Source organism: Myodes glareolus, chromosome 3 (genome assembly GCF_982192425.1).
Source record: "Myodes glareolus chromosome 3, mMyoGla1.1, whole genome shotgun sequence".
NCBI lineage: Eukaryota > Metazoa > Chordata > Mammalia > Rodentia > Cricetidae > Myodes > Myodes glareolus.
Window position 1 is genome coordinate 96,783,455 of NC_142028.1, and position 23,820 is coordinate 96,807,274.

The 23,820-nt window shown below is 39.8% G+C and overlaps 1 protein-coding gene across 3 annotated transcripts in view; it reads left to right on the forward strand.

Annotated features, from left to right (window-relative positions):
• Window positions 1-2,259: 2,259 nt before the first annotated feature.
• The window catches only part of Mysm1 (Myb like, SWIRM and MPN domains 1), a 39,666-nt gene continuing 18,105 nt past the window's right edge, over window positions 2,260-23,820 (forward strand). For all 3 annotated transcript variants that reach the window (XM_048453084.3, XM_048453085.3, XM_087904860.1), the window contains exons 1-11: window positions 2,260-2,377; window positions 6,564-6,639; window positions 8,146-8,216; window positions 10,228-10,305; window positions 10,396-10,419; window positions 11,669-11,747; window positions 14,214-14,312; window positions 16,143-16,855; window positions 19,891-20,021; window positions 21,318-21,421; window positions 22,760-22,837. In XM_048453084.3, coding sequence (XP_048309041.3) covers window positions 2,316-2,377; window positions 6,564-6,639; window positions 8,146-8,216; window positions 10,228-10,305; window positions 10,396-10,419; window positions 11,669-11,747; window positions 14,214-14,312; window positions 16,143-16,855; window positions 19,891-20,021; window positions 21,318-21,421; window positions 22,760-22,837 — 1,515 coding nt within the window. In that variant the 5' untranslated portion in view covers window positions 2,260-2,315. The remainder of the gene's footprint in view (window positions 2,378-6,563; window positions 6,640-8,145; window positions 8,217-10,227; window positions 10,306-10,395; window positions 10,420-11,668; window positions 11,748-14,213; window positions 14,313-16,142; window positions 16,856-19,890; window positions 20,022-21,317; window positions 21,422-22,759; window positions 22,838-23,820) is intronic.

Consider the following 23,820-nt stretch of genomic DNA (forward strand, 5'->3'; position numbering starts at 1 on the left):
TCAGGGTCTGAGGGTCTGCAGCTCCCAGCAGCTTCCCATATCTCTATTAACTTTTAAACACAGAGAGCAGAATTATAATCACTGTTTAGTGTTTTAGCTTAGGGACTCTCACATGTCAGTTCTAGCATAGAAACTCTCCCATGGAAATGGCCTAAACATAGCAACTCTAACATCTGTGTTGGAACCAAAAGGATTCCAATAGATCACAGTTTCCTTTCTATGGCTTTATTTTCTTGCTTCCTTGAATGTCTAGCTATCGGATGCAGACATTGTAACTTTACCTTGCTATTGGCTAAATACTTTTTATTCTTTTAATTCTACACAGTGCTTGAAAGAGATAATGCAGTTAAGCTACCTGGAAACAGTGTATCCTTTCAGGTTTTGTGTTTGTCTGCTGGGCAGTGTCAAAGCAATGGCCTATCTGCCCACAGCTACTGTGCTTTACGGCCTAGGCCACATCTTTCATATTGTCTACCCAATGAAATTTGAGGATCTCTAGTCTCTGCTGCTATCTTGCAAGTGTGTGTGGTCCTAGCTTCATTCCTTCATCACAGGAACTAAAGAAATAACAGACATATACACAAAAAAGCTGGGGTCAGGTGGGCTGAGCGCACTCTGATAGAGTGGCACCAGCCACACCCACAGTACAGAATCCACGGTACAGAACCTCAGCACAATTATTATGTACAGCCCAGGAGGAGTAAGCTAGTCACTAGGAGCTCTCTGCAGAGACAAAGTCTCAGGCTGTAAACACCAGGAGGAAGAAGCTGCAGTTGCTAGTTTTTGCACACTGTGGTCAATTGCTTATAAACATTCATACTTGAACCACAGAAAGGCTTTGCCATTCTGAGCCTGACCCCTACTGGAATGGCTGCCCCATGGGTCTGAGGCACTGGATACTTGATATGGCTGTACACATAGCAATACACATTCATCTGGAATTTTAATCACTCGATACACATACAGTCAAGGCTTCCTCAGCCCCTCCCACTGTGTGGTGGAAACAGGCACCATTACTGGCCTGGCCCGAGTAGCAGGCTCTGCAGTGGTTCTTCTAATTTTTTTTTTTTTTTGGTTCTTTTTAACTTGAGTTAGAGACTAGTATCTTTACTTTGAATTTCTCAAATTAAATTCAAAAGACATCCCTAAATGCCTATTCTGTGTAAGGTGAGCCATTAGCATTGATTACTGGATAAATCCTTTGATAACAAGCAAAGAAACAAAACAAAACTCCAAAAAAAAAATATAGCTGCAGGTTGTCCTGAGGTTAAACACTGTTCCGCTCCTGAGAACTGGGCACTCAGTTTACACATTTCCTTCTCTATCTCTTGCTAGCACGCTCTCAAACGGAGCTGTGAAATAGGTCTACTTTACCAGTTCCTTCAACATTTCCTGAGCTCCTACTATGTGTGAGACACCAGGCTGAATGCTGACAGTGTGAGGGCCACCAGAAAGACTTTGTCCTTAAGGAAGTCACACTTCAGAAGGGGAGAAGACTAAGCCAGAAAGTATTAACTATATGAAAGACAGATTCTAAGGCAGAGAAATGCATAGAGGTGGGATCTAATTTCTTGGAAAACCGTTAAGTTCTTTGATTCACAGATTCCCAGCAATGATTTTTATATAGTAAGCACTTAGGGCAGATTTTTAAAAAGCCAGTCTCCCTAGAGCTATGCTTGGACTATCATATCAACGTTCTGAGCCTGTTTCCTTATCCGTGACACAAAAATCCATGAAACCTGCACCTATTCCACTGGGTCATTCTAAGAATTCACTGTGGTGGGCAAGAGCATATGGGTAAGCATGTGGTGTGTGTGTGTGTGTGTGTGTGTGTGTGTGTGTGTGTTTGTGTGTGTCTGCCTGTCTTTGTGTAGACAGAACCAGTCTGTCTGTCTGTCTGTCTTTGTCTGTGTAAACAGACAGAACCAGAGACACACGCACAGTTCACAAAGCAGGGTTTCTAGCCCGAATGTGTGTGTGTGTGTGTAAACAGACAGAACCAGAGGCAATGGCTGTCACACGCACAGTTCACCAAACAAGGTCTCTAGTCCGAATGGAAAGAGACCTGCCGAGAGTAATCCCATGTAACACGTGAGAGAAGTGAGACACCCCAGTGTCCTGGGAACTGGACGCACACAGCGTAGAAGGGTGTGAGGGTGGCCGAGGATTTCACAGCAAATCTCTTGGGTCTCCCCTGCCAGCCTCTTTTCCCCGGAAGCCCCGCCTCCCCAGCGGCGCGCGCAACACTAAGGGCCCCGCCCCCGGCTCGCTGCATCTCGCGGGATCTCGTGAGTACGGCCGGGTCAGGTGCAGTCATGGAGGCGGAGGAGGCAGATGTGGATGTGGAAGGAGATGTGCAGGCGGCTGCACAGCCGGGGTGAGGCGCTGAGCGGGGTCCTGCGGGCCGGGCGGTGCTAGGCGAGGGCCGGACGTTGCGATCGCAGGGTCTGCGTGGACGGCGTCTGGCTACTCCTGACCGGAAGTCGGCTGGGTCTGCGGATCGGGGCGTGGACTGAGCGCCCCGACCCGACTGTTTTTAGCTGCTTCCCGGAATGCAGTGGACGCGTTCCAGTTCGGATTCCTTCCTGCATTCACTTTGTCTCGGGCCCCTCACAGCGGCTTGAACACGGGCGTCTGGTCCACAGGACCTGACTTCATAGGCACTTAGTTCTGCGTCAACAAGCGACCTTGGTCAAGTCGTTTGATTTCTTCTTCGCAGAGAAAGTTGTGAAAACTTGCGGAAAGGCAGTTTTCAAGGGAGTCCAGATTTTATAGTTGGACAATTCTTGTTTTCCTTCTGCAGTCGCTCTTCCTGTTTACTGTCACTGTGACCCGGGTCAAGGCATTTGAGCCTCTGCTCGCTTGCTTGAAAACCAAGAATCTCGTGGCAATCATACTGTTTGAGCATCGATGAAATAATTGAGAAGGATGCTTTAGCATACTTAAGATGCCCTACAGAGTTTCTTACTGTCTTAGAGATAATATAGTGAAGATCCAGTGAGGGATGTTGTTAAACACCGGTGCCTGCAGGACGGGCATTGTGGTTTTAAACTGAACCTGCTTTGACACCTTGCTTTAAAAGTAAGGATTATCCCTCCTTTTAAGTAACGGGAACCAGAATGGGAGGTAGAAGCCAGAAGACCTGAGTTGTAAATGCAGCCAATTACAATTTTCGTAACTTGTCAGCAACTTTGTTCGAACTCTTTTGAACTATATGCTTTTACTAATTTTGGTCTGGTTTTGGCCTATATAGTGGCATTCTGGTATAATCCATCTGACTGGAGAGCTGCTCGATTGTATAGAGTACCAGCTTTCCCTGTGAGTTCCCAAAAATAAGGAGCATTTACACATGTTCTGTGAACTCTTAAAGCATGATAATAACGTGAGGGGTAGTTAAGTTCATATGATTATTTTTCTCTGGAGCTCTTTCGGGGAGCCTGAGATAACAACAGTTCTTCCATGCTGGTGTAATCATTCAGTCTTAAACAAGTGCTTGTGAGTTTGTGGTTTTTAACTTTTCTAAGACAGTGAGCTAAGTGGGCAGGGACAGTTGTTTGAAATTCACGGAGGAGTGAATTCGTCTCTGGTTCATAGAGCCTAAAAGCGTTGGCTCTATGCCTTTTTACATAGGTTTATCTTAACTATTCTGGTTGTGTTTCTTTTGTCTCCCTTTTTCTCGTACCGTTTTCTTGGCAAGGGTCTATTGGTGGCATTTGTAATGTTAACCTTATGTGTTAGGACTCAAACCCAGGACAAATGGCTGAGGTGCCCCTTTAACATAGATCCTCCCAGCATCCCTAAGTCATTACCTGTTACAGGGTATGGGCATGGCTGGCATACCCTGTGCTATACCCTAAATTTCTCCAGCCCTGGGCCTGGACTTCCCTGACCCCCAAATACCTTTCCCTATGTAATCCAGCCATTTTGGTCAACTGGCCCTTTTGGTCTAGCCTTAACTCTTCTTGGTCAGTCTCTTGGTCCAGGCCACCCCTCTTGGTCAGTGGCTCATCTCCCTTCTCCCCTTCTTCTCCTTCCATGGCTCTACTCGGGGTCATGTCCACTCTGGACTCTCGCAGATGTCCCTGCCTCTGCCCATACTCTCCCTTTTGTCTACAGTAGACTTTCTCCTCCACCCTACCTAGGAACAGTTATGTTCTTCCTTTTTTGTTTATTTTCCCTCATTGATCATGCAAGCAGGATTATGAAGGTTCCTGATGCCAGCCTCTGCTTAAGGAGTGCCCTTGATGCTATTACCTGTGGAATGGTGCCCTGTCATGCTGGAGTTAGAATCATCTTGAATTGAGCATGACTGGTGTCCTTGAAGTGTGCTGTTACAGAGAACAGTAGCGTTTAAGGCACTCTTGAGGATTAATTTGAAGCATACTACTTTTAAGCACATGCTGAAAGCTAGGTGCAAAAATGGAACACTGCATTCTGGTTTTCCTTCAACTATTCTTTCTTCTCATCTTCCTTTTCTGTATGCTTTTAAAGACCTTGTTGGTGAAAGGTGTTTTTGTAAGTCTTGTACTCGCTGCCATACCTAGTGATGTCTCCAAGGCTGGCATCTCTCCTGACTTAATTTCTGTGAGGTTGTTTTGCTGCCCTGCCATTCTGATACAGTTCTTTAAGTTCCACCGATATTTGCCTTCCCCAGTCTTTCATTGACCCACCTCCCTGTGAGCTCCAGATCAGGACTCTTGTCACTCTCACTTGCGGTACCTCAGCAGCTCCCCCTTCCAGACCCATCCTAGCTGTCCCTGTTGCGTACATGACAGCAGCATTCAGCCAGTCCCAGGGTTCGGACCTGTACTCCCTCCCTTTTCCTTTTGCCGTATTTTTCTACTCCCTCATTTGGTCAAGTTTTAAAGGCCCATTGGTAGTAAGGATTCTCTCAAATGACACTTCTTGCTCATACTGCTTTTTCTGAAGATACAAGTTAGTGCTGTGTTTCTCTAGTATTTTTATAATTATTTCCTCTACCACTGTTTTTCTTAGTCCCTTCTCCCCTCTAAAGATAAATCTTTTTCACATCCAAATCTGATTATTACCTTCAATTTCCAGTTGTTTTAAAGTAAAGTTTTTTGTTGTTGTTTGTTTTATTATGTCATTTTGTTTTGTTTGAGACAGGTTCTTGTAAAGCTCAGGCTGGCCTTGCTATGTATTAGACTCCTAATCCTCCTTCCTCTACCTCCTAAATTCTGGAATTACAATTAACTATCTATCACCATGCCTGAATAGTTTTGTGGTAAAGTATTTATTCCTTAACTGTTACAGATCCTCTGGTCCATTACCCACCCAACTGCCTTGTTTACTTATTCATTCAGTTGCTGATTATATTCTGTATGTCATTCCCTGAGCATATATAGCAATGTGAAAAGGAAATCCCTGCTGTCATAAAGTTATTCATTCTTGTTGGGTGGAACAGATAGCAAACCTTATGTGTGTGTTTGATAGAGGTAAATGGGCAAGGGTGAAGGAAGATGATTGGTTGGCTTGCCAGTTTTATTCTCATGCACTGACCCAGTAAGGGTCTCGAGGAGTGAAACCAATGGGCCCTTAGAACAGAGAGTGGAAACAATGACAGAAAGGGGCAGGTTGAATTGGATCATTTGGACCACTAGAGAGATTGGAGTTTCAGGGGCAAAGAGGAAAATGAAGCCTGGCAGATGTGAGAAGAAAGATTATTTTAAGCTGAACCATGTAAAGGAGATTCAGATAGGCATTCAGATGCATACATCAGCGTGTGAATGTGGCTAATCCTCACTGTAGTATACTATATGAAAAGATTTCTGCAGTGAATTGGAAATCATAGGCCCATCTCTTGCACTCTTGGCAAACTTAGTTGTGCAAACCGACACAGCCATAGAAGCCTTTATTAGTCTCTTTGGAATCACAGTTGACCTGGGTTTAGAGCTGTTTGTGTCAGTAGTTGAGAGAATTTGCTTTCAGTTCATAGAGTGTCTTATCACTAAGTTAGATCAGGAAAAAGTCAATAATTTCACTAGGAAACATAAATTTAATGATTGCCTGTTGTGCGTTTGAAGTTGATTACGTCATACCTTGAGACCCTCCAAACCCGATTGTTCCGTCTTCTTGCAAGTGAAACACATATTGTACTTATTTCAGTGAAAAAAATGACAGAATCAGTCAAACTTTGATCTCTCGTGGATACAGAAATCCTCTAAATCAAATTACTTTTAAATTAAATTGTTACTAACTTCCTTCAGTACTTTTTATTTTAGTTCTTACATCTAGTTTTGTTTGTTTTCATTTTGAGGGTGGTCAGGTTGTGGTTTTGATAGTTGTAACAGATGTAGCTGTAGAGTTGCGTGCGTGTGTACACTTGTCTCTTGGCCTCAGCGCGTAGTGACTCTTGTGCTTGCATTATAGCTTCCCCTCCCAGGTTTACAAGGTAGAGCAGGTACTGTTGTAGTGTTCAGTCTTTGGTAAGGAGGGGAAGGTGTTTGCTTAGCATCAGGAATTGGCCAGCCCCTATCCTGTGTGAGTTATAGTTGTAAATGGATGTAATATCACTCTTCTATTGATTTTTATATTTATTACAGAAATGATGAAAACACAGCATCAGTCTTTCAAGATCACTATCTTGATTCAACATGGGGAAGGGAGAATGGCTGTCTTGTAAGTATGCTAAGTCGGGTGACTCGACACCGCACTTATTGCCCAGAGTGCCCCTTTTCCTTTCCTGAGTCCTAATTCTCCACAATCCCATAGGAAGTATATGGAAACACTTCCTTTAAAAATCGAAAACCCTTTTTTTTTCAACTATGGAAAAACCGATCTCTTGAGAAATATGTTCAGATCAAATTGATTAGGTATAAATCTTTATCACATGCCTCATACTTGTCAGCGTTGGTTTCTGCAGGGGAGAGATGGGCATAACCACAGGGTCACGGCTTCAGTTAGCAGCAACTGCATACTCGCCATGCTAGACAGTAGGGCAGGCCAAAGCTCTTCAAGGTAGATGTGACTTTGCTCTCATGGAATCTATAGACAAAACAGGATCCTGGCAGTAAATAGGCAGACAACCCATTTGTAGATTATGAAAGAAATAAGCAGTGTTGACTGACGTTAGTAGAATGGGGGATACTTGAGGAAAAGTCAATAAAGAACGCTGGGACGGTGACATTTAAGTTGGACTGTAGTGGGGAAAGTGACCGGACAAACGGAGAGTCACAAAACTGGCATGCCCAGCAGAAGGAGTAGCGAGTGTGGGAGCGCTGGCTTATGCTCATGGGTGTCAGTTTTGTCTAACTGCGACGTCATTGAAGTATTTCTATAGTTTTCAGTACACACTACTGGATTCTTTTTTTGTCAAATATGCTTTGGGTGAAGAAGAGTGGGGGAAACAAGAGCCGAAACAGAGGGACTGGCTAGGAACCATTTGCAATAATCCAAGCAAGGTTTTAGATAGTGGCTTGGTCCTGTGTGTTCCAGCAGAGGTGAAATTGAACCAATTTGAATTAGATTTTAAAGGTAGAGCTGTCTGGCAGAATAATGCGTATGGAGATGGAAGAGAAACTAAAGAATCCATAGTGATTCCTGGCTGTTTAAGTGGTTAACAGTGCTCTTGGCAAAGTTGGAAAGGCAGGTGGAGACAGGTGACACTGAATTCTGTTTTGAATATGTTTCATTTGAAAAGCCAGTTAGACATTCAAACGGTCTCGTGTGGGATAGTGACTAGAACAGTCTGGAGTTTAAAGAAGAGATAGGAGTCGAAATTTTGTAACCTTGAGACTTGAAATGAGTATAATCATTTACTTAGGGTATGACTGAGGAAAAACAGAATTGAGTTTTGGAAACAGGTTAAGTAGTCCACAAAATGCCTGAAGCCTAAGAGTTCTTTTGTATATAGCAGCCATTATTACTGCTTCCAGTTAAAGGGGCGTGAGCCTTGGAATCCAGCAGGCTTTAGTGTGAGGTTTCCTCTCTTCCACTCAAAATGCCTCCAGTGCTGCAGATGCATCCGTGAACTGTTTGTACTGCCTCGGGGTGATTGTGAAAATCAAAGTGTGCCTGTGTGCTTATTAGTGAGTTGTAGCTGGTATTGTTTATGTCATGTATTTCACTCAACGAAGTAAGATAGCTGTTTAGGTAATGAAATATTCTCTTCATTGTTTTAAATAGCCTTGGACTCTGGATAGCACCATCAGTGAGGAGAACAGAGCTGTCATTGAGAAAATGCTGTTGGAAGAAGAGTATCCTTCATCGATTATGAGAAGAGTAAAGGTTTCAGGGTTAAAAATTGAATCAGTGCAAACATTATAGAAGAGGACACTGTAATTGCTAGATGACTGTTTAGCAATTCGATTGTGTAATTTTATGTCACAATGTAGCATCTTTTACAGCTGCATCCGAGACTGACACAATGTTTTTGTCAGCCATGCCAGCATGCAGAGTGTACATACTGCATAGAAATGGTAAATATTTAAGTCAGAGCTCTAATTCCAAGCTTCCATTTTCAAAGTTATAAAAGCTAAAACTCAGAAATTCTTACCTGTACAAGGCATACATTTAGAACATGTGGACCTTTTCACATTATACTCTGCAGTTTACAGATGTTATATGAGAGGAATTTTAAATGAGAAACAAAATAAATTAATTTCTGCCTACCTCCCTTGGGGGGGTTAGGTCCTTCTCTGTGACTTAGCCACTGACTGATTATTCTGATTGGTTTCAGTTTAACTTCGAGACTAAGTTTTTTATGTCAAATGAGAGGATATCAATAATTTCAGTAAATCAGTAATTTCTGATTTTAAAGATTACTAACAAATAGTGGCTTTTTAAAAACTTTTTCATATGCTTTTTATGGACATCTGTCCACTACTGTTGTTATTATTATCATTATTTACGTGTGTATTTTTGTTTGCATGTATGTCTGTGAACCTCTTGTGTTCCTGGTGCCTGTAGAGACCATAAGGTTGTCAGATCTTCTGGAACTGGAGTTACAGACAGTTGAGAGCTGCCATGGGGATGCTGGACTCTAACTTAGGTCTTCTGGAAGAGCAGTTAGTGCTCTTTAATTGTTGAACCGTCCCTCTAGCCCTCTCTGTCCACTATTTAATCCAGAACTTCTGTTATTTTATTCCCAACTGCTTCTGTTAATTTAAGAATTATATCTTTAATTGCCATTGGTTAGCCCCTTACCCTGTAACTCTTCCCAAATATTGCCTAGACTATTTTTTTTTAATGAGAGGCACATTTAATCTCCAATTTCATAGTAGCCTCATTTAAAATAAAATAAATGAATTTTTATATCATAACTTTTTACAACATACTTAAACTCTCAGCTTATATGAATACATTGTTTTTTTGTGTGTGTGATATTATATACATGTGTGTAGAGTCCAGAGGTTGACTTGAGGTCTTTCTTTTATTCCCTCTTCAAATGATTTTTCAAGGCAAGGATTCCTATGACCTAGAAGCTCACTGATTTGACTGGCTAGCTAGTCAAAAGCTCTAGGGATCCACCTGTGTCTGCCCCCTAGTGCTGGGGTTATATGTGCACAAAACCACTGCACCTAGCTTTTTACTTGGATCATAATTAGATTCTTAACGATTGTATAGCAAGCATTAATTGAACCATGTCTCTAGCCCCAAATGAAAACATCATTAGTGTTTCATGCTAAGTCTTTGGAATTCACAGTACATTTTATTTTAGCGCTGCATCTCAGTTAACGCTAGTTGTGTTCCAGAGGCTTGAGTGCATCTTCTGCCTAGTGGCCACCATACTGAACACTGCAATTCCAGGTTATTGAACACTCAAGTAGTCACTTTTCCCTTCCAGATGTAAAAGCAAGTAGAGTAAGAGTTAACATAAGCTCTTAGACACTACATATATTTTAGAGGATAAGAGAACCTCTATTATGTGTATATATTTGTCTCCAGTACGTAGCCTAACGTGTGACGTGTGGTTGATATTTGTTAAAGTTCAGTCTTAGGGAACAGTTCTGTAGAAGGCTAGTCCCAGCAATGCTGAAGGGTATTTCTTTATATTAGTGTAGAGAAGATCCTGAACTCTTTGCTGTGACTTTTAAAACTATGAAAACAGTGGTTCCCAAATTACCCTACAAAAAAATTCATCTATTTTACTATTTATATTTTAGAAAAGAAGATTAGATTTAAATGTCTTCACCAGTCAGCCTACTTGATAGTACATAAGAATTATATGACTTTAATATTGCTTAATTTTCCTTAAAGTCTACATAGGTATTATTTGTCTAATAAATCACTCCCAGGAAAATTCTGGATTAATCAAAAGGAAGATGATAAAAAGCACACCAACAGGTAAAGTCAGTTATGTTACTATTAAAAAGTTTTGAATTACAGATTTAGGAACTTCTTCACAAGCTTTCTGTTTTCTTTTTTCATGTGCAGTCTGCAGAAAACAGCAAAACTCACGTATGTACCTATTTTTATTTTAAAAACCTTTTTTTTAAAAAATAAAAATCCTTTTTACTTTTAAAATTATGTGTGCTCACTTGTGTTTCTGTGTGTATGTGTACACATGCGCACGCGTGAGTGCAAGTGCCCCCGGAGACCAGAGGTGTCTTTCTGTCGGCAGTTTATCACAAAGTGAATATATATATGGATTAATTATATTTCTTTTCTGTTTGATAGTTCAAAAATCATTATGTACAATTTCATTTGGATCTGTGGCTTCTAAAATTTACCTACCAAAATTGGGCTGGGCATAGTGGTGCATGCCTGTAATCCCAGTGGTTGGAAGGCAGAATCAGGATTTCCACAAGTTCAAGACCAGCTTGCTCTAGGTAGTGAGTTCTAGGCCAACCAGGAGTATACAGCAGCACCCTGTCTCAAAAAAATTCTAGAAAAATTAAAGATTTTACAAATATCCTTTCTTTTTAATTGGAAAAGAATGGTCATTATTTAGCATTTATAAACTCAGGTTTGAGCATGAGCAGGCTTTGGCTTCTCTGTTTTGCTATACAAAGTGAAGTCTGTGGGAAGACTGGGTGCTTGATGAAACTAGAGAGTTTCCTTAGTCTACTTTATTTCTTGTGATACACAATTTAAAAGCAATAAATGTGATGCCATAGTTTTATGATTTAAATTCTTAGGCTTTGGGATTATATTAATGGCTGCTCTTTGTTTTCAGTCTGAGGCGGTCTCCTTGTACCAGAGAGACTTCCTTTGCTGTCTGTAGTGTTGTCCTCACTCAGACCCAAGGGTTATATTATGTGGGGCTGTGTGGGTGTTTGTTTGTTTCCCATCATGCTCTTTCATTCTGGTAGAGATAAGGAACAGGTAAACCTTATTGCCCAGGTACCAGCTGCAGCAGCTGCCTCCTTCCCCTCCCCCCTTTTCAGTAGACTAGCAGTCTTTGTTTTAGCCTGGTGACTGTCTATACCAGTGGCTCTCAACCGGCTGCAGCCCATTGGAGGTTTCAACAACCCTTTCACAGGGGTCACTACCACCATCAGGAAACACACATACTGTTAGGATTCATAACAGTAGCAGAATTACTGTTATGAAGTAGCAGTGAAAATAATTTTATGGTTGGGGTCAGCACATCATGAGGAACTGCATTAAGGGGTCACAGCATTAGGAAAGTTGAGAACTACTGGTCTATAACCTTTAACTGCATACATATGGAATGTTTCATTTCAGATTTTTTTTTTACCTTCAGGGTACATTCTCCTACAAAACCAGCCAGTTGTTCAGTCAAGTGGACAATAGAAGAAAAAGAACTATTTGAACAAGGACTGGTAAGTAGAGAAAGTTTTAACTTACAGTAAAATTATTCTAGAAGCAAAAAACCCCACAACTTTGAATAGGACATAAGCTTAATTCTTTATTTTTTATTCAACTATCTAGCATTGTACATAATCCAGATTTTTCAGTACATATATATATACCTTTTGTATGACTGTTTTCACTGAAATCTCTTAGAAGTTCTGAAGTATTAAATACATGTATGTGATTCAAATACTGAAAATATAACATGGAGAAATGTTTAATAAAATGACCATTAATTTTTAAACAATCAAAAGTAGGTTGTATATTTTCTAGGGTACATGTAACTTAGAATTATACTAAATTTAATTTTGAGATTATATATACATTTTATAGGTAGTGTATAATATTCATAGAACATTTGAATAAAATTGAATTATTAACATACAAATCATGAGAAGTAAAATATGTTTATTTTTTCTAGTCAGTAGCATGAGAGCTATGTATTAGGTTGTTTGAATATAAATGCATAAACTATCTGGAGGTCTTTTTTCTTGTTTTTTTCTATACTGATGGTAATTATGTTTACTTTTTTCCTGTTGTATGAAAATTAAATTAACAAAAATTAATTTTTGCTTTAATGATTCAATATTTTCATCTTATCAAAGACTAAATATGCATATACTCATGTTTGAAAGTGGTTTGTGAACTTAAGATTCTGCTTTTGTTCTTATTGTTGTCATTAGTGATGGTTATGGGGACCCATTTGTGTGTTCAGAACTCACACTTACCTAAAGTTAATGGGTAATAAACCTCATTCTTGTTTCTGAGGTAATCGATTAGCTCTTCTTTGTATATGCTTCTAGGGTCATTTGGTTCATATATAAGCAGATGAGAATTTACTTATATAGGTGCATAGAAATTTGTACACAGTAAGGTATTTTAAACAGAAAATGCTCTGGTTTATTGGGCCATTGTTTTACTGTGTTGCCCACTTTTATCCATTGATAGAGTTTCTCTCAGGCTTGGGAGGGAGAGGGAAGGTTTTATTCCGTCTGTTTCTTTAGTAGGGGGCTATATCTTCACTGCACTTTGAAACTGGTGGATATTTCTGTGCTCCTCTTGCTAGTGGCACCTTTCATTTTCTTAGTGTTCAAACCCTGTCATTCCAAAAGATCTCAATTTATCCAGGTCCCTACTGTCTCTAAATGAATTTCATGGTAACAAATCATTGACCTTCACTCTACAGAAAAAAGAATTGTTTCTTCACTGAGTTAATACTAGCTAGGTGTTACTCTTAAATTTTCCCAGAAGTACTTTGAGTTTTAATGTATCACCTATGTGAATGACAGAAATAGCATGTAAGTGAAGCTTTATCATTTGGGTCAGATCTTTAAAGATATTTTACTTTAAAGTATGACTTTGAAGTATTTACTTTAAAGGTATGACTACTTGGTCTGTAGATCTGAGTCTGGGAGGTTTTTCTGGGTTACATTTTATTTTTTTTTGTTTTTGTTCGTTTGTTTCATTTTTTCATGGCTTTAAGAATTCTAAAAAAGTAGGTGGTGTGCTGTTGATCTACTGTAGGAATATCATCTTGTGTTGTGAAGATTTTCATGCTAATTAAGGTTTAAACTTGGTGTCTAAATATCCATCGTATATCTAGAATTGTGTATTTTCTCTTTTGGACATGAAATCTCCACGGGAATGCCCAGGGTGTGGTATTGTAAGAGGCCGCCTGTTTGTTCCTGGCTGCTCAGCCCCGAAATAATTACTCAGAAACTATATCAGTTAAATCACTGCTTGGCCTATTAGCTCTAGTTTCTTACTGGCTAGCTCTTACATCTTAATTTAACCCATTTCTATTAATCTGTGTATCACCAAGTAGCTGTGGCTTACCTGCAAGGTTCTGGCTCATCTGTTTCTGGCAGTGGCTACGTGGCGTCTTTCTGACTCCGCCTTCTTTCTCCCAGCACTCAGTTTAGTTTTCCCCACCTAGCTCTACTCTTTTGCCCTATCACAAGCCAAGACAGTTTCTTTATTGCCCAATGATATTCACAGCATACAGAGGGGAATCCCACATCGGTGTGGCACAGTCTTTGGCCACAGAAGGGAGCATTGGTGTGGGTCTGCTTCATATGTCATTGAACCATGAAAGTCATTGCTTGTGTACCCTCATTTCACTGTATACCTACCCAGTAAAGAGTGTTTGCTCTAGGATACTTAAAAGGTATTGTAGAATATAAAGTCTGAGTTTAAAGTGCAATTAATGTGAAATGTGTCCAGTTGATTCTTCAAGAAAAAGTTAAATGTCTCCTACCTCCCTTCTGGGCTATTATAAGTCATTTTGTTTAGTTTTCAGAGTTCTAGAGTCAAAAAAATATGGGCTTTGATTTTTAAGGGCATAGTCTAATAGATTGGGTTTCATTTTGTGGTAACTGTTTGAAATATTGCTAAATAAGGTACTCCAAAGCAAATTGTTTCCATTTTGATAACAGGCTAAATTTGGCCGAAGGTGGACCAAAATTGCAACACTAGTTCAGAGTCGCACAGTTTTACAAGTGAAGACTTACGCCAGACAGTACTTTAAAAATCAGGTAAGCGGGGTGCAGATATCCTGAATGAGAATAGCATTTGGGATAAAGTTAGGAAGCACAAATACTCAATACAGGCAGTAAGTATAGTCTGGATTGTTTTGGTTTTGGTTTTTTGGGGTGTTTGTTTTTTGTTGTTGTTTTTGAGACGGGATCTTACTATATAGCCGCAGCTGGCCTAGAACAGTATGACAGTCATCCTGAATGCTGAGGGTGTAGGCATGCATCATCAGCTCCAGCTAAGCAGTCTTATTGTTAGGGCTTTCTATAGCTCATGTAGTTTATACTTATGTAAGCGTTTTGGCTCTTGAAAAAATTGCTTATTTTATGTGTACTGTGGCAAGAGTGTGGAGGTCAGAGGACATTGTGGGAATAAGTTCTTCCTTCATGTGGGCATTGGAGATTGAACTCACATTGTCAAACTTGCTTACCCACAAGTCCTCTCTCTCTGGCTCAGTGGTTTGCTTGTTTGCTTGCTTGATTTTTTTTTTTTATTTTTAAAAACACTTTGGAGCAGCTGTGTGCTATCTGCAGCTCACGAGGGGTGACTCAGAGTGAAGCTCCACACACTAGTAGCTGATGGTGCTCGGTGCAGGGCTCCGGCCCCTCTTTATGTTCTGAGGCTGCTGTCGAATGGATGCAGACCTTAAACAGGAGATTTAACAGAAGCTGATCATACAGTCTTCAAAGCAAATACTGTTCCTAAGCGGAAATGTGAAGCAGCCCAGCATTTCCTCTGGGAAATGCACATTATTTTAGAAATATTTGTGTTGTAGAAGAAACTTGTGGAAATTTTTAGAGTTTAGGGGATATAAATGCTACCTAACATGGTTACGAAATCTGTCTAAAAACAGAAGAGTTTTTATTATCAAGAACTGTCTGAAAATCTAATAAGCTTTTTCAGAAAGAAGTAGTCATGATCTAGTTCTTAATTTTTCAAATAATTTGTTCTGTATTTAGCTGTGTATATATATTTTAAATTAGGATATTTTATTTTTATTTTATATGTATGGGCATTTTGCCTTCGCGTGTGTGTGTGTGTGTGTGTGTGTGTGTGTGTGTGTGTGTGTGTGTGGAGAGAGAGAGAGAGAATATACTGTGAGAGAGAGAATACTATCCAGGTTTAAAGATAAGTGAAATTACAAAATTCATAGGAAGATGATAGACATATAATATTAAACAAAATCACGCTAGCTCAGAAACACCAAAAAAATGTGTTCTCTCTCATGTGTAAGATCTTGTCAGAAATCGTATGCATGGATGAAGTATAATAGAAAAGAACACAAGAAAGGCCAACCACTACGGATGAGACCAGACCGAGTGCAGGTGATGGACATGCGGTATGAAAGAGGATATAAAATTAACTGCCAATTGCTGCTAGGCAGTGGTGGCATACACTTTCAATCCCAACACTCAGGAGCCAAAGGCAGGCAGATCTTTTGAGTTCTCTGAGTTCTGAGTTTGAGGCCAGCCTGGATTGAGTTCCTGGACAGCAGGGCTTTACAGAGAAACCTTGTCTTAAAACACCAAAACAAACAAAAAAAAAGATTGTTCTTCATGTTCTTACTTTGTCAAGGAGGTTTCCTTTTTGGTGGTGATAGGTGCACAAAAATGCATTCGTTAGTGAAAGTGTAAAATCCTTCGTGAAGCTCCACAGCTTCAGAATGGCTCTTCTCACTAGATAAAAGTATAAGATTTTTAAAAAGCAAGTGAAGATACGATGGCTGTTAACATACACTTAGTTGAAAAAAAAATGTTACCTAATTTTTTTGTGTAAGGTGATTAAACTTCAAATCTTAATATTCTGTGGATGCTATTTTGATTCTTAATAAGGTAAAGTGGGGTGTGGAGAAAGAGACACCAGCTCAGAGGAGCAGCAGTGATCTCCAGGGGAAATCTAAAGACGAGAGGACGAAGGTGCGGGCAGCATCCTGCTTGCGGGGGCGTGCCGATCCTAACTTGAATGCTGTAAAAATTGAAAAATTATCTGATGATGAAGACGTAGACATCACAGACGAACTGGATGAGCTGACTTCTCAGACACCAGAAAAGAATTCTGGCAGCCATATTACTTTAGACATTCCTAATAGTAAAATTTGTGAAGCCAACCATGGAGAATTCATATGCTCAGAAGGCCCCTTAGCTAAATCTTCCCGGGAGTATCTTCAGAATGTGAAGCCAAGTGAAGCAGAAGCCTTTTCAAGCTCAGAAATTACATCGTGGGCTACAAGACAGACCAGTAATAGCGAAAACTCAGTCGAATTAAGTGAGAAGAACAACAGACTGGCTCAAGGCTACGATGTGCAAGATGGGGAAGAAGTAACAGGCGAAGCCAAGCCCTCACCCTCTCCAGAGTCCTGTGAGAGTCAGCAGGTGGAGGACAGCCATGAGGTAGAAGAGCTTAAGCCACCAGAGCAAGAAGTGGAAATCGATAGAAATGTCATTCAAGAAGAAGAAAAGCAAGCAATTCCTGAGTTTTTTGAGGGGCGCCAAACTAAAACACCAGAACGCTATTTGAAAATTAGAAACTACATTTTGGATCAGTGGTAAGAATTACATTGCACATGTTCTAAAAACTTGATATGTTGAAATATATTAAACCAAAAGACCTCAGTCCTTATTAACCTAAATACACTGAAAGTACCTACACTTGTTAATTGTAGCTTATCAAGTCTCCTTTAGGCACCCAGAGTTGATATTAATGTTTTAGAGCGCTTCCCAATTCTTTGGGTGGGGATTCTGTGTTGTCCTTATTTTCTCTTCTATTAAGGGTTATCCTATCCTGTTGCAATGACTTTCTGCTAGAACGTAGAAATGCTACTGAAGATTAACACTGACCTTATTAAATAGCTCTTCTTTCACTTACATTATGTTAACTTACGTGGCTTTTAAAGAGAGCCATATTCTAAACAAAGTGCTTTTGCACTGATGAAAAAAATGTTCTTGCGCTGATGAACGTGCTAAAGAGCCATCTTCTGGCTAAGGATGTCATGAGAGCAAGGAGTCCTTAAGAGACACAGTTGACATTTACGTAGTGCTTTGTGGTTTACAGAAAGCTGCGGTGTGTCTTCTCATGAGTCTTCACAGCAGGCCTGGGAAGTGGGCGGTGGCATCTTCGGTGCTGGAAATGGATTAGCACAGTTCTCAGATAGGTTTAGGGTACCTGCCTTTGATCTTTCTACCAGCCACTGACCCGGGAAAGGTATCCGTCCCGCTCACTCGTTCTGTCACTCCACATTGCCTCGCTGACAGTTTTTAAATGCTCATTCAATAGATCTCTATTCATACGTGGTTTGGGTTTTGGAAATTAAAGGATAGATAGCCAAAATTGAAGGCCCTCAAAATAGTTTCTACCTCAGAAATGTCATGACTTGTACATACTTAATGTTATTTCAAACAAATTTTATTTGTCACATTGAATTTTGAATGTTAAGTTAGTAGAATGTTACACAGGTGGTGTATATTATTTGGCAGTAGTTTCCTAGGAGTACACAAACCTATTTGATATCACTGTTTAAATGATCTTATAGAAAAGTGTAAAAGCAAAAGAAATATTTTTAAAGAGAAAAGCATAAAGTACAAAACAGAACAGAGGTAATACTTAAACAAGGGAAAGAGAAAGTCTGAAAATCAAGAGACCTACTCATCCTTTCTTTTCCATGAGAGCAGATGTGATTGATTTTGTTTAGGGTAAGTTTTATTAAGGTGTAACCAGCTGTTAACACCATTATTCTACCACATGCCATGCTTTGTATTTAAACTGTCTTTAATTTTCTTGGCAGTTTTTACAGATGGCAAAATGAGGTTCACAGAGGATGAGAGCATGGTTCCAGGTCGCACTAGGGTTGATGCGGTCTTTAAAAGCTGTAGCTCCAGCCGTTTCTTCCTTTCCTGCAGCGCATACAGTGCTGCCTTTGACTCCTTAGGTCTGCTCAGGGAAGGGGAGGTTTCTGGTCGTGCCCTCCCTCTTCTAGCAGCCTGTATTTATTTTTGTCTTGCACTTACTGCCCCTGAAAAGGCCACAGTTTTGTCAGTTGTCCTCTACCCTGATCCCTCAGGAATACAGGCAGCGTGAAGACATTTCTGCCTGTTTTATATCTTAGGCATTTCAAGTGTTACAGGAAGAAGACTGAATGTCGTTGGTGAACAGAAACATTTACTGTCTAAGCTATGGGCAAGGCTGTTGAGTTTCTTGCAGAGCCTTTTGGTTAGAGAAGACAGGTGTAGACTAAGCCAGTTTTCAGGTCCTGTCATTTTTGATTAGCTGCATTCTTCCGTATTTTCATGTCATATTCATATAGTTTGTTTTTCTTTCATTGAACACTGGAATTCAGCTTTTCTGTAGATGTTACAATATTCTCTGTCACAATTATTTTCATATTCTATGTACTTCATAGAAATACAGACTTAAATTTTATCTGTTTAGGGAGTCCTTCCCTAAGCACCCTTGCTAACATCGTCTGTGCCTGCTTGTTGCCCTGTATCCATCCTCTTAGGCTTCTTTTCCTTTGGAGCGCTGTTATTTAGTAATGTAATATATATTATTCCTTTGTGTATTGATAGTAATTATTGAAATTTAAGATCTTTGAAAGTAGGAACTTTGTATTGTTCATCTCAAACCCTTATTCTTAGAGAAGTGTCTGGGACATGGGGTACAAGCACTTAGAGAATGAAGTGTGACCAGGTAGTGTCTGTGCTGGCACTTAGCACCTGAGTCACTGCATCTTGATCTTATCACTTCCTCAAGTAAGTAGGTGTTGTGATTATTCTGGCCAGCTTGTTTGCTCCCGTCCAAGATGGGATTGGTAAAACCTTTCCCTTAGAATTATGAAGGCTGAGCATGTGTACCTAACAATGCAGCAGGCATAATCAGTAATTGATTTCTACTATTGTAAAGTTGTCTGTTCCTGTTAAATTTTATATTATGTTTTCTAGCATAGTACATTAAGCAAATATATGATTATTATATGAATCTTTAACTTCATTGGTAGTTTTTAATCCCTTTGAAAATCCGTAGAATACTTACATCTGTTTTCCTTTGACACTAAGTGCTTACAATTAAAAGGGAATATACAATATTTAAAACTTTTTGAGAGAGTTAATAATTAACAGCATTGACAAAGCTGGGAAAGCCTTAGGACGGAAAGTAAATCTCAGTGTTAGAACAGTTGCCTAGCAGCATGAGACTAGTACCATAAAGCAGGAAAATTAGGGGACTGTCTTAGTACTAAATCTTAGTTCCCAAAGTGCTCTTTTATTCACGGATGTAGATGGGAATCTGGTTCTGTACAAAATAAGCTGATAATTTCAAGGTTGGGGGATACCTGGGATCTATGGGGCTTGGTATTGGGGGGAGAATATTTGTAACACAGTCACACTTACAGGTACTTGTAAGTTGTTGCATCATTTAAAGATATTTAACTTGTGAACAAAAGGACACTTGGGTATTTATTTGTACACAATTAGGCATTAAGCAAAGGTAAAAATTTAAGATATTTCATATATTAAAAGTTTTCCCCAGAAATCCCTTTTTAAATGTTTCTGTTCATCCAAAATAATTGTACTTCCATCTCTTAATTAGGGAAATATGCAAACCGAAATACTTAAATAAGACCTCAGTACGTCCTGGCCTGAAGAACTGTGGGGATGTTAATTGTATTGGACGGATTCATACATACCTCGAGTTGATAGGAGCAATCAATTTTGGATGTGGTAAAAATAAAAACCCAACAACATCTTTTACTTGGCATTTTTTTATCCTTATAGCACCCATTAATTTTTATAATGGTTCAAATTCAAGTAGATTTAAGTATTTGGAATTCAGAGAAAGACTGTAACATTATGAAATAAGTGTATCATTACGACTTGATGTTAAACAGATTTCTGCTAATTAAACTGTTTCCCTTTGAAGATACAATTTTAAAGAAATACTTTATCTACATAATAGAGATAATTTAACAAAGAGTTCTTTGTCAAGTAAAAGTGAATAATTTATGAGAAATCTAAGGATAGTCTATTTACTTTAAAAAGACAGGTTGAGAGCGTCATGGCTGTTTAAAAGGCTTAGATATTGGGAACATTTTTCTGCACATATTCTAAGGTCCAGCAAAATCTGAACTATGAAGTGTTACTCACCCTGTACCATATTCCTGCTAGAGATGCTTTCTAGCAGTGATTAAATAAAGGCAGTAACTTATGAACCTGTATATTTAGTTACAGTAAAAGCACAAAGGTATTTTAACAAGGCTGGGGAGGTGCTTCAGTGGTATCTGCCCCTAAGCCTGAGACTTGAGTTTGATCACTGGGATCTGCTTGATAGGAGAGACCTGACTCCCACAAATTGTCTTATGACTTAGACATGCACACAGTTTTTTTTGTTTTGTTTTGTTTTGTTTTTTTATTAATGGAAGTCTTTCACTCTTGATTTTTCTGATTCAAAGTTGATGAGTATGCATATGTCAGAATGAATTCTTCCCTATCACTGACTTCATATGACAGAGCTCTGAAGAAAGCTAATGGTGATGGGTGCAGGCAGTGATAGGAGCCAGGGCCTCACCACCCCTGTTTTGGAAGTGAACTAGAGAGCTCAGCAGAAAGTCTCTGACAGGCGGTTTCACTTTTGTATTGAGAATGGGCAGTCTGCCTTAGGGTTACTCTTCCACATATGTGGCATTGGTGCCCCGGCTCTGTGTAGATGCCAACTATTTGAGAAGCTAAGCTATTGTAGCCACAGCCACAGAGATGACATGTTTTCTGTACTAAGCCACAGTCGGCAAAGTGGGCTCAGCACTCATGTAACCAGAAGTTATACGAGTTACTTATTTCTTTATAATGGCTTTTATTGAGCTGCATTAACAGCATTATTCGCTTGAGAACTAAGTGGCACGTGAAATGTCTGATTGTGGGATAAGAACCGTGGAGCTCAGCTGTAGTCAGTATAGTATATCTTCTTGTTTTAACCGATTTCACAGAATAATAGATTGTTCTATCTTTCCTGAATTCCAACAGAGCAGGCAATATATAACAGGCCACAGCCGGTCGATAGGGTACGAGTGAGTGACAGGACAGATGCCGAAGCAGCCTACCAGCTTGCCCAGCGCCTGCAGTCTATGGTAAGCAGCTGTTTTACTAAACAGATGGCCTCTGAGTGGAAGAACATGTTTTCTCTTGTGTTTCACCTTAGCTAGTTAATTTTCTGGCTTCTAATGATAAAAATCAACCAAACTGGAAAACCCCTCAAGTCCACTGCCAGAGTCTATAGAAACATCTTCTACTAAAGTGGCCTTGGGCTATTTGGTTTTGATTTATAAACCTAGCATGTTAGGTGCTAGAGAGATGGCCCAGCAGTTAAGAGTACTTGTTGCTCTTACAGAGGACCCAAGTTCAGCTCCCAGCACGCACATCATGCAGACCACAAGCATTTGTAACTCCAGTTCCTGGGAACTGACACCCTGTACTGGCCTCCTGGGCATCTGACATGCATGTAGTACACAGACATACATGTAGGCAAAACACACATAAACATTAAGAAAACAAAAACAAACACAGTGACACACACGAGCTGAGTGTGGTGGCACATGCATTTAACCTCAGTACTGAGAAGGTAGAGGCAGGCAGATCTCAGTGAGTTCAAGACCAGCCTGATCTCCACAGTGAGACTCTGTCTCAAAAACAACAGTTATCCAGTAAGTATCCTATAAGGTAAAATGTAATAAGTTCTCATTCACATTGCAGTGGTGACAGGTAAAATAAGTCTCGGACTGTTTTGGCTGTGAACCATTTCTACCTGAATTTGCTGTCTTCAGAAAGGTTATTTTCAAGTGACTCTGGAGATCGTGCAAGTTACACACCTCCTTCTCTTTGGCAGCTGGTCCATTTAAACACCTCGGATGCGAGGTTTGCAACACTGTTTGAGTCACAGACGCCACGCGTTTTCTAGTGTTTCACCGTTTGAATTAACTTGGCAATGCCCTTTCTAAATCTGGGGTAATCATTTTGCTTCTATTTTCACTATATCTTTTGCTGTGTGGTCCTTTCTACCACAGATAATTAGAAGCAAATCTGTTTTCTTGGTGCTTCTTTCTAGTCTTCACAGTATTTTTTCCTGGTATGTTAGCTCCTAAGTGGTAATAGAAAGGAAGATAAAGAAGAAATCAAGTAAAATGCAGAAAGTCATCAGCAACGTGTGTTTAAAGTGGTACCTCGATGCCACCACTTAGCTCCTACCCTGCTAGCTGCTGCTAGTGCCCATGAGAAGTTGGTTGAGTATCCCTAAGCAGAGAAATGACTTAGCCGTGATCAGCAGAATACAGTTTAGTGAGTTGATGATCAGACATTAAAATACTCAAGTAACGGAGATTTAGATAGTTATTATTTAAGTTTTGTGTGTTTGTGTGCTGAGGAGTTTGTGAGTTTTGTTACATTTTGCCTTTACTTTTTTCTTAATATAGCGTACAAGAAGACGTAGGGTCCGAGACCCATGGGGAAACTGGTGTGATGCAAAAGACTTAGAAGGGCAAACATTTGAGGTAATTTTGACTTTATTTGTGGCTTGTCCTTGAAAACTTGTCTGTCTCATTATTTTAATTCCCATATATTATGCTAATCTTATTGTTGAAGTATGTGTGCTGTTCCCTTGTCAGTTTATTGAAAAGTTACCATTAACCAAATCAGAAGTATCTGTAGTACTAGAGGTATCTGTAGTAGTTAACTAGGAGTCTGACTTGCACTCAGACTTTTGATTCTTTATCTCTAAGTCAAGAATAAGTGCCAGACTAAGGAGTTGGTATGCTCTGTTCATTTCATTAAATGATGTTCCTTTGAATGATGTTTGTGAAACCAATTAAAGTAGTGTTCTAAACATTAGGCATACTTAATTATAAATATTGAAGTGTTATTTCTGTAGAAATTGGGACCCTGAAAGGAAACATAGGCAACAAATATGCATACATACACACACCAGTTTACATATAGAATTTGTTGTAGATAATTAATGTAGTAGAGTGGAAAGAAGGTATAAATATATTTTTATTAGCTTTGTTGTCTCAAGTAGCTACTTAACTGCACTAAATCTCAAATTTTAATTTATGAAGTATGAATGATACCTCTTTTCTTGTGCCCAGAGTCTGGACCACCAAAAACCACCAAGAGACCAGATCTAATGCAAAAGCAGAGTCTTTTAAATTACAAGTTAACTTTGGTCCTCCATCTGTCTGACACAGCGGGTGGAGTAGGAGAGACCCCGAGCCACAGTGGGGCAGGGCATTTATTGGGGGTAATTAAGTGGTTGTGTGTGGGGGTCTGGGGGTCTTTTCAGGATTGGCACATCTTCGGACTTGGGGAAGGTGTCCTAAGTTGATTGGTTAGCTGCATCTGTGGAAAGATTGCTGCTGTACCTGGAGGCCATGGGGAGAAGGGTGGTTCCTGCATTCTCCCATTATCAGCAGAGCATAACCAGAGCCACCAGCTAACCTCTGATTGGTTCCTTACCATAAGGAGGACTTCTGGCAGC